The sequence below is a fragment of the Rhineura floridana genome, chromosome 1 (assembly GCF_030035675.1).
Source record: "Rhineura floridana isolate rRhiFlo1 chromosome 1, rRhiFlo1.hap2, whole genome shotgun sequence".
Lineage (NCBI taxonomy): Eukaryota > Metazoa > Chordata > Lepidosauria > Squamata > Rhineuridae > Rhineura > Rhineura floridana.
The window spans coordinates 150774256-150789211 of NC_084480.1; the positions used below are offsets into that span (position 1 = coordinate 150774256).

At 45.7% G+C, this 14956-nt stretch overlaps 1 protein-coding gene across 11 annotated transcripts in view; it reads right to left on the reverse strand.

Annotated features, from left to right (window-relative positions):
- Positions 1 to 14956, reverse strand: part of KEL (Kell metallo-endopeptidase (Kell blood group)) — a 101509-nt gene that overhangs the window by 44240 nt on the left and 42313 nt on the right. For 8 of the 11 annotated variants that reach the window (XR_009764146.1, XR_009764144.1, XR_009764143.1 and 5 more), the window contains 2 exons: positions 11069 to 11204; positions 2480 to 2683 (listed from right to left, as the gene is read on the reverse strand). The exons of 1 other annotated variant lie outside the window; for it this stretch is intronic. Coding sequence is in view for 6 of the 10 variants with exons in the window: in XM_061637629.1 (XP_061493613.1) it covers positions 2480 to 2683; positions 11069 to 11204 (340 nt within the window). In the remaining 4 variants the exon portion in view is untranslated. The remainder of the gene's footprint in view (positions 1 to 2479; positions 2684 to 11068; positions 11205 to 14956) is intronic. 2 more of the 11 variants (XM_061637652.1, XM_061637661.1) reach the window with 2 other exon arrangements.

Consider the following 14956-nt stretch of genomic DNA (forward strand, 5'->3'; position numbering starts at 1 on the left):
AGAGAAATGAAAGGGAAATTTAAACCAAGAGTAGGGATGTTGAGTAATCAACAGGGGAACACACTGACTGACCGAGATGAAATAAAAGGAAGATGGAAGCAATACACTGAAGAACTTAGAGATGACAGGATGACAGATTCATTCATGGAGGAACCGTACGATGAAGAACCAGAAATTTTAGAATGTGAGGTGAAAGCTGCTCTTAAAATACTTAGAAGAAACAAATCACCAGGAACAGATGCCATACTAATAGAGTTGCTATAAGCTACTGAGACTGAATCTGGCCAAATTTTGACAAAAATCTGTCAAGAAATATGGAAAACTAAACAATGGCCCACAGACTGGAAGAGTTCAATATATATCCCAATTCCAAAGAAAGGGGATCCGAGGGAATGCAGTAATTATTGAACTATTGCCTTAATATCCCATGCAAATAAAGTAATGCTCAAGATTCTACAACAAAGGCTCTTACCATATATGGAGTGAAAAATGCCAGACATCCAAGCTGAAAATCACCCTGTGCTTTATAGATTACAACAAAGCCTTTGACTGTGTGGAACATGAAAAACTATGGAATGCTTTAAAAGAAATGGGGGTACCACAGCATCTGATTGTGCTGATGCGCAACCTATACTCTGGACAAGAGGCTACTATGGAGAAACCGATTGGTTCCCAATCAGAAAGGGTGTGAGACAGGGGTGTATTTTATCACCCTATTTGTTAAATCTATATGCAGAACATATAATACGAAAAGCGGGATTGAACCAAGATGAAGGAGGTGTGAAAATTGGAGGAAGAAATATAAATAATTTAAGATATGCAGACAATACCATACTACTAGCAGAAACCAGTAATGATTTGAAACGAATGCTGATGAAAGTTAAAGAGGAAAGCACAAAAGCAGGACTACAGCTGAACATCAAGAAGACTAATGACAGCAGAAGATTTATGTAACTTTAAAGTTGGCAACAAGGACATTAAACTAGTCAAGGACTATCAATACCTCGGCACAGTCATTAACCAAAATGGAGACAATAGTCAAGAAATCAGAAGAAGGCTAGGACTGGGGAGGGAGGGCAGCTATGAGAGAACTAGAAAAGGTCCTCAAATGCAAAGATGTATCACTGGATACTAAAGTCAGGATCATTCAGACCATGGTATTCCCGATCTCTATGTATGTACGTGAAAGTTGGACAGTGAAAAAAGCAGATAAGAGAAAAGTCAACTCATTTGAAATGTGGTGCTGGAGGAGAGCTTTGCGCATACCATGGACTGCGACAAAGACAAATAATTGGGTGGTAGAACAAATTAAACTAGAACTTTCACTAGAAGCTAAAATGATGAAACTGAGGTTATCATACTTTGGACACATAATGAGAAGACAGGATTCACTAGAAAAGACCATAATGCTGGGGAAAAAAGAAGGGAATAGAAGAAGAGGAAGACCAAAGAAGAGATGGATTGATTCCATAAAGGAAGCCACAGACCTGAACTTACAAGATCTGACCCGTGTGGTCCATGACAGATGCTCTTGGAGGTCGCTGACTCATAGGGTCGGCATAAGTCATAATCGACTTGAAGGCATATAACAACGACAGCAACAGATTGTGAATGTTATGCCAGCCTTCCATCTTCACATATGATGACATATGTTATGCGATGTAGTTGTTTTAATGTTGTTTTAATTATGCTTTATGGTGACAACCATTAAATAATACAATTGACATATATCTAATACCTGAATTGGCATACAACTTTGCCCAATTTTTTATTTCAACTTTTGTAAAGGTTGGCTTTGAATTCTTTGGTGATATATTTTGTCAGGTGAGGTAGGAAGCCAAGGGGACATGCCATTGCTAATTCTACTGTCTATAGATCCTGACGGGGAATTCAGCCAGTTCTGGCTTCTACTGACACTGCAGCATTGTGACCTAACAATGCTAAAAGGGCCAGGATGCAGTCGGTGGTAGTGATGGGTCTGAATTTCAAATGTGCATTAGAGCTCACTTGCCTGTTCCTGCTGGATGAAGAAATGTAGTTGTTTATTTTGTATAGAACCAACAATATGCCCCAAAGTCTCTAAACTGCAGGATTTACAATAAAACTTTTGACAATGGGGAAGACATTAGAGAGAAGGAAAGGGTAGGAGGAATCAATATAAGCAAGGATAAAAAGGAACTGATAGATGTGCATGTGCATTAGTCACATGTTATATAGTGGTGTTGAGTTGTGTTACCACAAATGCTTCTGTGCAGGTTGTGGTTCTTGCAATGCTGGATGGATGCAGACCTTCTTATAATAGGGTGGTGTAAACACTGTTAGTGCTAGTGGCACTTAAGTGTTCTAGTGACAAATGATGTCTTGACAAAAGCATGTCGGATTGTAATCTTATTGGAATGGGTCTTTTCCCTCATAGATGTAAGTAATATTCTGCCAAGGATTCTGGCCACAGCAGCAGCCATCTATCTCTTCTCCCTACCTAAGCGTCGTCTCATGATCAGCTGATTTTCTTCCAAGAGTACGTCAAAGACATTCACCAATGGCATGTGTATCCCCTGTGTATGGTTAGCTTCCCAGTTGCCACAAGTGTAACTGAAGAAATCATCACATGGATCTATGCTCTTGTTATGGACATTCAGCAGTCTGGCCAGGAACACAAGGCATGTTGTAGTGTTGCAGGTTTCTGGGAAAATATAGGAAAGATTAGCAGAGAAGAGGCAATGGCTACAATCAGAGAAAACGTTTTAAAATTATACCAAGCTGAAGATCAAATCTTGGTTTAGTTGGTAGCGTTAGTTGTCTTTAGAAGGTTTATAACTGGCCATAGGAAAAAACATGGGACTTATGTATAACTTTGTGCAACCTTTGACATTAGAAACAATTAAAGGAAATCCCTTCAAGCAAAAATGGGTATGAAATGAACCATATTTGAGGATTGTGTTTAGAAAGTGGAGGAGACCACTTATGGTATGGAATGCTAACAAGTGGGGGAGGAGGCATGGATTCACAAGTTGGGGTAGTGGGAATTTGGTCAGTGTAGCAGGGAGAGGGAAGGGGCTGGAGAGCAAAGGGAATTGGCTGGCTGGAATGGGTTTAGGACAGGGGTGGGCACCATGGGGCTCTTTACATGTTGCTGAACTACAACTCCCATCATTCCTGACCACTGGCCATGCTGGCTGGGGTTGAAGAAAGTTAGAACCCAATGACATCTGGAGGCTGCAGGTTCCCCAGACCTGGTTTGGGAGATTACTAGTTCTAATCACATTTATCCCAGACTTCAGTTTGCTATGAATTTGTTTTCATTGTTCATCAAACAAACATTCTATTGGTTAACTCTGAGTAATTTTCACTGAAATCCATATTTAAATCATTTGAACACCTATTCCAATGCCTACATCTACACAGTGCTATTAGCAGAGTAAGACCAGTGCCGTAACTAGGCAGGTGCAACAGGTGCACAGGGACAGGGCTCAGGACGAAGGGGGCCCTGAAATGGATTTGCTGAAATGAAAATTATGTATAAACAATTGTTATATCGTATTTGTTTTATTATTATTTTCCCCCCAAAAAAATTAAGGGGCCCAAAAATAAAACCTTGCACAGGGCACATGAAAAGCTGGTTACGCTTCTGAGTAAGACAGTATATGACAGGTAGATTTTTAAAAAACTTAATGTATTCTCTAACAGCTTAACAATGCCATCCACCCACCACCCATGCCAATTTCTCATTTCCATTCCTCTGAGGGTTTTTTTTGCTTCAGTGATCTTGTTTGGTCCATTAATTACCAGAGATATGTTAACCACCAAAAAAATGCAGGAAGGTGGTGGCTGTGGAACACTCATAAAAATTTAACAAGAAAATATTTAATGTTGTTTCCAACTAAGCTATACTAAAAGAATACCCACTGAAATCTATCTACTTAGTTATGGCTAACTTGTCCATTGATTTCAATGTGTGTGCCCTGAGTATGACTTACAATGCAATCCTAGCCACGTCTACTCCAGAGCTTACTTGTTAACGAGTTACTTGTAATTTATTAATTTTTTTAGTAACAAGTGGGTAACTTCATTACATTTTGCTAGTAATAGAACGAGTAGTAATTTCCTTACTTTTGAATAGCAACTATAATGTTTCCAGAGTTACTTTTTGGGTGTTACTTGGGGGGGAGCAGGGGAAGTCTTCTGCTGCTCTGATTGGTGGACAAAAAACATGTGCCTCACACTGGGCTTCTGCGCAGCATTGCTCTTCCCTTGTGCTCTGTGTTAGGAGGCCACAGGGGAGGAGGTGGAGAGCCAGACGGTCATGGAGCGGAGGCAGAGAAAAAAAATTGCTTCGAAAATGGACGGTGGAGGGAGAAAGCCGGAGGGTAAGGATGAAGGAGAAAGCAGCAGCAGAATGGAGATGAAGAGCTGTGGAGGTGAGTGCCGATGATGTGTGTGTGTGTGTGTGTGTGTGTGTGTGTGTGTGTGTGTGAATTAGGGTTACCCTTTCCGGCTTTCAGGGGTGATCTCCAGACTCACTCCAGATTGTGGATCTCTGCTCACTTGCCCTACCGCCCTCCCCCTGCACCCGCCTGCAAGCTCACTTGCTCACTCCCTCACTCGCCCTACTGCCCCAACCCCTACTCTCTCATCCCACCACTCATTCACTCGCTCATTTGCCCTACTGCCCCCACCCCAGCTCTCTTGCCCCCCACTCATTCACTCACTCACTTGCCCTACCACCCCCACCCCAGCTCTCTTATCCCCCACTCGCTCACTTGCGCTACCCCCCACTTGCTCACCCCCGCTCACCCACTTCCTCACTCACTCACCCTACCACCCCCTGCTCTCTCACCCCCACTCTCTCACTTGCCCTACCGCCACCCAGTCCCCCACTCTCTTGCCCCCTGCCCTCTCACTCCCTCACTCGCTCTACCATCCCCCACCCCACTCGCTCAGCCCCCTGCTTGCTCACTCACCCTACCGCCCCCACTCTCTTGCCCTACCGCCCCTACCCCCACTCTCTCACCCCTGCTTGCTCACTCACCTGACTGCCCCCACCTGCTCTCTCACCCCCGCTCGCTCACTCCCTCACTCGCCCCCACCCCACTGCTCTCTCACCCCACCTGCTCACTCACCCCCCAACTTGTTCATTTACCCTACCACCCCCCCACCCCCACCGTCTCACCCGGCCTGCTCATAAGTTCTCTCCTGCTCTGGAATGATTTCCCCACTTCCTCCACTTTTTTGTTGGCCTTTCCTTGTTCCAATATTACAGGATTCTTAAGGTGTTTGATGCAGAAGTACATGTTTTATGTTAGTTCTATTGACAATATTGCTTATCCCTGAAACATTTTAAGGTAAATGGACACTGATTTTATTATTTTTTTGTTGATTGTACAGAAGAGTATCTACATCTATTATAAACTTCTAATTTATCATTGTACAAAAGGAAACAACCCTTCCCAAAACTTTGCTATTTAATTTTTGTATCAAAATATGTTTTTTGTTTTATTAATATTAAAGTGTGTGGTGTGGCAATGGGTTCTTTCCTGTCATAATGCTGAATTACTATTTATTATGTGGCTTTCAGTGTTCAAAGCACTTAAGACTCACAAAATTGAAGGGGAGGCTTGTAGGTCATCTAATCCAGCCCCTACTTGATGAAGAGAGAGAAGATCCCAACAGATGGCTGACCTACTTCTATATGAAGACTTCCAGGGAAGGGGAGGGGAGCTGACCTTGGGTACATGGTCCAACTGTTAAGCTGCTCTTATCTTTTTGAGACATTTCCCCCTCAATTAAAATCTCCCCTCTTGTAACTTAAGCCCATTAGATCCAGTCCTAACCCAGAGGTCTTTGTACTCTTTTATGTGGCAACCCTGGAGTTACTTGAAGACTACCATCATGTACTCCCACTCAAGCCTTTTCCAGAATAAACCTACCCAGTTCACTTAAACTTTCATCATACAACTTGTTTTCCAAAACCCAGATGATCTCCATTGTTGTCCTCTGAACCCATTCCAATTTGTCTAGATCAGCACCCAGAACTGGATGCAATGCTCCAACTGATTAGTGCAGAATTACGTGAATGTTTACTTGTTATGAAACTCCAGTTCTAATGAATGCAGCCTAAAATTGGGTTTGTCTTTGTGCTCCCACTGAGGTGAATGGGAGCTTTCCCACAAGCAAACTAGAGTGGCGGGAGTGATGTTGTTCAGGACTCAAAGGGCTAAATGCCTCCACTACCACACCAGGGTCCCAATCCATGTCAGACACCCACACTGGCTATTTCTGGAAGAAAAAAGGTGCACTCAAGGACAAACTATATGGTTAATGTCAAGTGTAGATTAAATTGGCCTTAGTGGCTCTTTCTGCCTGCTTGTCTTGTCCCTGGTTCTACTACCCTCTGAGTGTGTGTGTTTATTTTTAATGTTGTTTTAGGCTACTTAGATGTGCAGCAGCCAAGGCCAGCACCTTGTAGGAATTTTTTTAAAAAAATGCAACTAAAATGTCACTGTAGTGATTACTTTTGAGAAGAAGTAAAGTTACTTTCAGAGCAATTGTAATTGTAACGGTAATTGCTACTTTTTTGGGCCATGTGACTGTAACTGTAATTTATTACTTTTTAAAAGTAATCTTCCAAGCTCTGGTCTACCCAGAAATAAGTCCTATTAAACTAAATGGGACTTACTCACAAGTGAGTTCCCCAGTAAGTGGGTTTAGGATTGCAGCCTTAGTTGGATACAACCCATAGGCTGGATAGATGGGGAAGCATTTCATGAACATTTTAATTTTAAGGTAAGGCAAAACCATATATGTATATTACAATGCACTGTACAATATTCAATAGAGATTTTAAAACGTTCTAGTTTCACTGAACAGTTTCAAAATCGACTTATCTGCCCCTGCCCATTGCAAAAGATTTGCGAGCACATTGTAGGGTATAGTTCATTTGGGGCACCGGCCAAGCCTGTTGGACATTACTGTCATATATGAACTGGTAGAGCACCTTACAAGAGGAATGAGGAGGCTGTAGCCTTCCAGAGGTGGTTGGACTCAAACTCCCATGAGTCCTATTGTCCCTGGCAATGGATCAGGGATGATGGGAGTCGTTCTTCAGCACAATATAGAAGGCCATAGGTTTCCCATCCCTGCCCTACAACACATAGACACTCCCCTGTAGTTGCATGCTGTGTGTGTGTATGGGGGGGGGGAATATCGGTAAATGAGAAGAAGGTGTCTTTCAGAAGAGATTGTCTGATTTTACTGATTTTCTCACTGAAAAACTGCTGATACAACTCACACATTTCTCTAGAATATAGTTTGAAAGCCACCATCATAGAACATGGCATTCTTTTTATCCACACATTTTTTTAAATAATAATAATAATACATTTTATTTCTACCCCGCCCTTTTTCCAATAGGACTCAGAGCGGCTTACAACTAAAAACAACACCATTAAAACATACAGAAGTATACAATTAAAAAAGAATTAAACTATGAGAAAAATTAAAACCATAAAACATACGTTAAAAACAGCGGACAATTTAAAATAATAAAATATTTAAATATTTAAAATAATAAAATCATATAATATAGTCACCAATCCTATGACACTTAATCCTGGTCGTTCTCTATCCCAAATGCCCATTGAAATAAAACAGTCTTTACTTGTTGCCGGAAGGACAGCAAGGAGGGAGCTAATCGCACCTCACTCGGAAGGGAGTTCCACAACCTAGGGGCGGGCACCGAAAAGGCCCTATCTTGTGTCTGCGTCATATGTACTTGCGAAGGTGTGGGGAGCACAAGAAGGAAGGTACCGAGCCTTTTTTAGCAAAGGAAGTTGTTCTAATTGTCATAGTCGTCACATTTTATGCCTAAATACTTTCGAAAACTTGTACAACATGGGGAACTACCCCTTCCTGTTCTGTAGCAACTGTCTGCTTGGTGAGTGTCGAAAGATTCTCATACATAGCACCATGCCTTAGACTACTGTGCATGAGAATGTGAATCAGTGTGAATAAATAATTAAAAAATTATTTTAGATTACTACCACTCCCATTTCGTCACTTCCACTCTCTTGCCCGACAATGGGGCTGCCTGGCTGCTCAGGGCACGGCCTGAAGCTTCTTCCACCTGCTTGCAGGGTTGTCATACAGAAACACTTCCAGGAGAGATTGACCCCCACAGACTAATCTTCCAGGAGTTGCAGATCAGTCCTAGAATCTGAGCACACATTTTGCTCCACCTCTGCCTCTTAATCAGAGTTTGAAAGCTAGACCTTCATCCATGGCTTAGTGTTATATGGATGACACTAAGTGAAGCATTGTGCTTTCATGCTCCCCCCCCATCTCCTCTCATGCAGTTGGGACAAGGACTTTTAAAGAATTCTGATCTTTTGTTACTTTGAAACCAGTAGTCCTGCTTTAAACCTCTATTGCATCCGCAGAGTGCTGTCCCAGGAGGCTGTTCCAAGTGGTCCGAAGCCTGGTCGGTCCAGTTGCCCCGGAACCAATGGCACATGCTAAGGCCTCCTGTGATGAGTTTGCAAAGCACTTTATGGAGAAAATCGATCATATTAAGAGTGCTATTCCGTGCGCTGTGGACACAGTGAGCAAGCCAGAGGCGGCCAGTGGTGCTCCGGTGGTGGGGGATCAGTTCCAGCTTCTTCCTTCTGATGAAGTGGACAAGGTGCTTTCAACCTTAAAGCCAACCACTTGCTTACTCGACCCTTGCCTGTCATGGCTCATTATGAGCTGCAAGGACAGACTGGCGAGGGGATCAAGATGGTGGTAAATATGTCCCTGGAAGAGGGAGTAATGCCATCAGCTCTCAAGGAGGCAGTATAAAACCAATTCTAAAGAAGCCCTCCTTGATCCCCAAGATCTGAACAACTTTCGCCCAGTCTCAAATCTGCCATTCCTGGGCAAGGCGGTTGAGTGGGTGGTGGTGAAGCAGTTGCAAGTGCATTTGGAGGAAGTGAATTATCTGGATCCATTTCAATCAGACTTCAGGCCTGGACATGGGACTGAAACGGCCTTGGTCGCCTTGGTGGATGGTATGAGGAGGGCGTTGGATAGGGGCGAATGCACCTTCCTTGTCCTCCTGGATTTCTCAGCGGCTTTTGATACTGTTGACCACGGTATCCTTCTGGACCGCCTGAAGAGGTTAGGCATAGGGGGCACTGTGATGCAGGGGTTCCATTCCTTCCTCTCTGGTAGGTATCAGAGAGTGGCATTGAGGGATGAGGTTTCGGATCCTTGGCCTCTCACTTGTGGGGTGCCACAGGGCTCCATCCTCTCCCCGATGCTGTTCAACATCTATATAAAGCCTCTGGGGGCTATCATCAGGAGATTTGGGCTGCACTGTCACCAGTATGCTGATGACACACAGCTCTATCTCTCATTCAAATCTTCACCGAGGTTGGCTGTAGAAACCCTATCCAAGTGCCTGGAGTCGGTGAGTGGCTGGATGGGAAGGAATAAGCTGAAGCTGAACCCTGACAAAACCGAGGTACTGTTTGTGGGAGACAAGGGAAGGTTGGGGGATGTTGACCTGGTGCTCAATGGGGTACAATTGCCCCTGAAAGACCAGGTCCACAGCCTGGGGGTCATTCTTGACTCCCAGCTGTCCATGGAGGCTCAGGTCTTGGCTGTGAGCCGGGCGGCGCTGTATCAACTCCATCTGATACGGAGGCTGCGCCCCTACCTTCCCAACCAACTGCTCCCATCTGTGGTACATGCCCTGGTCTCCTCTCACCTAGACTACTGTAATGCGCTCTACGTGGGGTTACCCTTGAAAATGGTCCGGAAGCTGCAACTGCTACAGAATGCGGTGGCTCACCTGATTAAAGGCAGCCGCCGGCAAGATCACATCACTCCAGTGCTGAAGGAGTTGCACTGGTTACCGGTTGTTTTCTGGGCCCAATTCAAGGTGTTGGTTCTGACCTTTAAAACCCTATATGGTTTCGGCCCAGTGTATCTGAAGGAGTGCCTCCAGCATCATCAGGGATGCCGCTCAACAAGATCAGCCTCAAAAGGCCTTCTCTCTATCCCACCAGTTAAAACAGCTAGACTGGTGAGAACTAGGGAGAGGGCTTTTTCAGTTGTGGCCCCCACTTTGTGGAATTCCCTCCGAAATGATCTCCGCCATGCTCCCTCTATGATAAGCTTCCGCCAGGCCTTGAAGACCTGGCTCTTCAGGCAGGCTTTTGGGGTGGGTTAGGTTTTATTATTATTGTTGAGATTTTTAATGTTTTAATGTATTTGTATGTTTTTATTTTGTATGTCGCCCAGAGTGGCTGGACAGCCAGCCAGATGGGCAACTAATAAATTTAATAAATAAATAAATAAAATTTAAACCAAACTGGCTAGTTTAATAAGCCAGCTTCATTACCCATATTAAACCAAGACGCCTCATCTGAATGTAACAAAAGCAGGTATTTTTTAAAGGGAAGCTAAAATCTGCTGAAGTCCTCCTCCAGCAGTACCTGTGGAGCAGAGAGGAAAGATCAGCATGCAAGATCGATGTTTTGCTCAGGCTGGCTTATCAACATAGCACTAAACCATGGTTGGAGAACTTGTAGCCCTCCAGATAGTGTTGTCCAATTGCTACCAGCCCCAGCCACCATGGCCAATGATCAGGGATCATGGGTGTGTAGTCCAACAACATCTGGAGGGCCAGAGTTTCCCCAATCCTGTGCTAAGACCATGGTTTAGCATTACATGTGAACACGGCCATTGGTCCCAAGAAGCATCTATATTGCTGGTTGCCTGCTTTGAAAAGGAGAGAACAACTGATAAGGGAAAATCCCTCAAATGGACAAGTAGAGAGTAAAGCTATAAACACACTAGTCGCCAGAGCAAAGCATTTCTGCCAACCAGTTGTGAAATCTCTTTGAAGTGAATTAAAAAAACCCCACACACTCAAGATGCTCCCTCCAGGTTTTACAGTAAAAAGGGGTGGGGTTTGACTAGTGTCACGTGCCCCCTTTTTCAGAAGAGAGAGGTGGAGACACACTGGAACCGGCAGAACGGTGAGTGTGTCTCTACCCTAAGTCAGAAAGAAGGCATATTCTAGTACCTTGGCCATGTGTGATGTTGGTGAAGATAATGAACAGAACGAGGCCAAGGACAGCAATTAGAAGCAGCAGAGCACAAAGGACCAGGATGTTTGCTTTCTGGCGTCTTTTCACCATCTCGCTTGACTCCTCGCAGGTCTGGAATTAAAGGACACTGAGTATGTGAAGAGAGCCATCATTTATCATCAGCTGAAAGTTAGTTCCTTGTGATATTAGGGACTACTTTTATATTTATGTGGCCTTTGTTCAGACATAAAAATAGCCACTTGCCTGACCAGCTGTTGAGTGTCATCACCAGGTGGGGATAGGGGAGAAATTCTTAAGGTAAACTGGTTTGGAAAATGAGTACATTAGGCAAAATTGCATATAAACATGGGTATATTTGGGAAAATTCACAGTAAAAGGTTGATTAATTTGATGAAGACTTTTTTTTAAGAATCCAAATTAATGTGGAAATATGAACTTAAAATTGGAAAAATGAGAAACCGAAACTGAATCATGAAACAGAGGCGAGACTGGAATCAATTCTTGTTTTATTAAAGTAACATCAAAGGCAAGGCGTCTCTTAGAGGTCATTAACTAGCTCACTGTAATCCCTAACTAACTACTCAGGCTTACTCTGCAGCATGTAAGGGAAGTTGTCTCAGCACCCACTACAGGGGGGCGTGGACTTATATAGGAAAGGTTTTCGCTCGCAACCTCTGACTCCTGCGCGATGCCTCCTTCTGACCAAGCCTCTTTTCTCGGCGTCACGCACGGGGTGACAGAGGGTGCGCACACATCTGTTCATCGGACAGTCTATACTCCTCAGGTGCCGGCTCCATTGAAGGGGGAGGAGAAGTTTCTGGCAGGGAGGCATTTGAAGAGCCAGCCAAGGACTCCTGGGGGGGTGGAGTCTTGTGAGGTCTTGCTCCAACGGCTCTCCTGGGACGCTTGGCAAAGGAGGGGTCTACACGTGAGCGGGCGACATTCCCATGGGAATCAGAGAGCGGTTGGGCATATCTCCTCCCCCCAGATCTTCAGGAGCACCCTTCCCATCTGACATCTCTCCCATCTGCAGGGCTGGGGGTGTGCACCCCCCCAGAGTCACTCTGTGCTGGAAAGGGATCCTGGGGCTCCCCCAGCCCTGGATCCAGGGTCCCCTGGGTCTCTACATCATCCACCCCTCCATGCACCATTCCCCTCCACCCCCATGGTGTGGGTTTACTTGGGTAGGCTTCATGGAACACTCTCACCAACTCTGGAGCATGGACGTCCTAAGAACATAAGAACATAAGAAGAGCCTGCTGGATCAGGCCAGTGGCCCATCTAGTCCAGCATCCTGTTCTCACAGTAGCCAACCAGGTGCCTGGGGGAAGCCCGCAAGCAGGACCCGAGTGCAAGAACACTCTCCCCTCCTCCTCCACTTCCCACGACCGCTCGGAAGCATCATAGCCTTTCCGATGGATGAGGTACTGTAGGCACCCCCTGCGTCTCCTCGAGTCCAAGACCTGCTCCGCTTCATATTCCTCCCACCCATGCACAGTGACAGGAGGCAGTGGCTCCACGGAGGCTCGATGAGGGTTGGGGGGATGTTCTAGAGTTAATAGGGAGCGATGGAATACAGGGTGTATCTTGAAGGTGGGAGTCAATTTTTGGTGAAAATCCACCGGGTTGATTTGTGTCTCTATTTTGAAAGGACCCACTCTTCGAACTTCCAGCTTATGGCATCAACCCTGGGAGGGCAAATAATGCGTGGATAGCCATACCCTGTCCCCCACTCGAAGGGAGGGCCCTCCTGCCGATGTTGATCCACAGTTCTCTTATAATCCTGCTTGGCCTGGTCCAACTGGTCTTTCAAGAGCTGTTGCATGGCTTGCAACTCTTGCACAAATTCCTCGGCTGCTGGAACGGAAGGAGAGGCGTGTGGAGTGGCAAAAGCTCAAGGGTGATAGCCCAGGTTGGTGAAAAAAGGGGTTTGCTGCGTGTTGGCATGCACAGCATTATTGTAGGCAAACTCCGCCAAGGGTAGGAGGGATACCCAGTTATCCTGCTAGTAGTTGACATAACAACATAAGTACTGCTTCAGGGTGGCATTAGTTCGCTTGGTTTGCCCATCCATCTGTGGATGATGAGCTGAGGAGAGCCTCAGTTCACTCTGTAAAATTTGCCATATGGCCCGCCAGAAGCAGGCTGTGAACTGTGATCGGAGACTAAGCTGTCCGGTAATCCGTACAGACGGTAAATATGTTGCACATACAGGCGAGCCATTTCTTGGGCATTTAGAAGCCCTGCGCACGAAATGAAGTGAGCCATTTTTGTAAGAGCGTCTACGACTACTAACACTGTGGCCTTCCCCTGCGACAAAGGGAAGCCAGTGATACAGTCCATGGTGACCATCTGCCAGGGCCCCTGGGGGATCGGAAGGGGCTTCAATAAGCCTGCGGGTCATCCTGGGATGTGCTTGGCTCGGGCACGAACAGGGCAGGAACAGACATAGTGCTCCACTTCTCCTTTCATCCGAGGCCACCAGAAATCCCTGCTGACAGCCTGTAATATCTTATACACTCCGAAATGCCCGGTGGAGGGTGCATCATGACACTGGCGCAGCACCTTGGCCCTTACCTCCCCAGAAGGCACATATGCAGCCCCATGATGATACATCACCCCTTCCTTCAAGATGAAGCCTTCCAGATTCCCGGTGTCCTGAGCAGCCAGTTCAGAGCACCTCTCTTTTACGAATGCATCTTGTTCTTGGGCTGCCTTCAACTCTGCCACCCAGGACTCTTGGCAAGCTCCCACCATGATTTTCTCGGGGGGGATGATCAGTTGAGGCAACTGGGGACTTGAATTCCCTAAGTACTCTGGCTTGCGGGATAATGCATCTGCCCTCTTGTTCTGCGCCTGTGGAATGTAGTGAATTTTGAAATGGAACCACGCAAAGAACTGGGCCCACCACACCTGTCGCTGGTTCAACTTGCATGCAGTTTGGAGACTCTCCAGATTCCGATGGTCGGTCTGCACTTCTATATCCTGCTGTGCTCCCTCTAACAGGTGCCACCAGGTTTCAAAGGCGTCTCAGATCGCCAACAACTCTCCCACACGGTATAGTTTTGCTCTGAACTGGTCAGTTTCTGCAAGAAGTAGGCGCATGGTCTTAGCCCTCCCCCTTTTAATGCTGGTTGCAAAAGCACTGCTCCAACAGCTACATCTGATGCATCTGACTCCACCACAAAAGGACACGCAGGGTCAGCATGTTGTAGAATCAGCTCCGAGGCAAACCGCCCCTTCAGCTCTTCAAAGGCTTGCTGCGCAGCTTCGGTCCAATGGAAAGGTCCCTTCCCCTTTAGGCAGTCTGTGAGGGGTGCCGTCTTGTCCGAGTAGTTAGCAATGAAGCGATGATAATAGTTGGCAAACCCCAGGAAACGCTGTAAATCCTTCTTGGTGCGGGGGGGGGGTTGCCATGTGAGGACACACTGGATCTTGCCCAGATCCATCTCCACCCCACTGGGTGAGATGTGGTATCCCAAGAAGGCCAATTTGGACATGTCGAACTCACACTTTTCTAGTTTGGCATAAAGCTGATGCTTCCAAAGGCACTGCAGCACAGCCTTCACGTGTTCTGCGTGCTGCTCAGGAGTATCCGAGTAAACCAAGATATCGTCCAAATACACAATCATAAAGCAATCCACATAGTCCCCAAATATGTCATTCATGAAATTTTGGAAGACTCCAGAGCCCCCCGACAATCCGAAGGGCATTACTAAATATTCAAACTGTCCATAACATGTCTTGAAGGCAGTTTTCCACTTGTCCCCTTCTCTTATGCACATGAGGTTGTATGCTCCTCACAAATCCAGTTTGGTGTAAATCTTGGCTGTCCGCAAGCACTCCAGCATCTCCGGAATGAG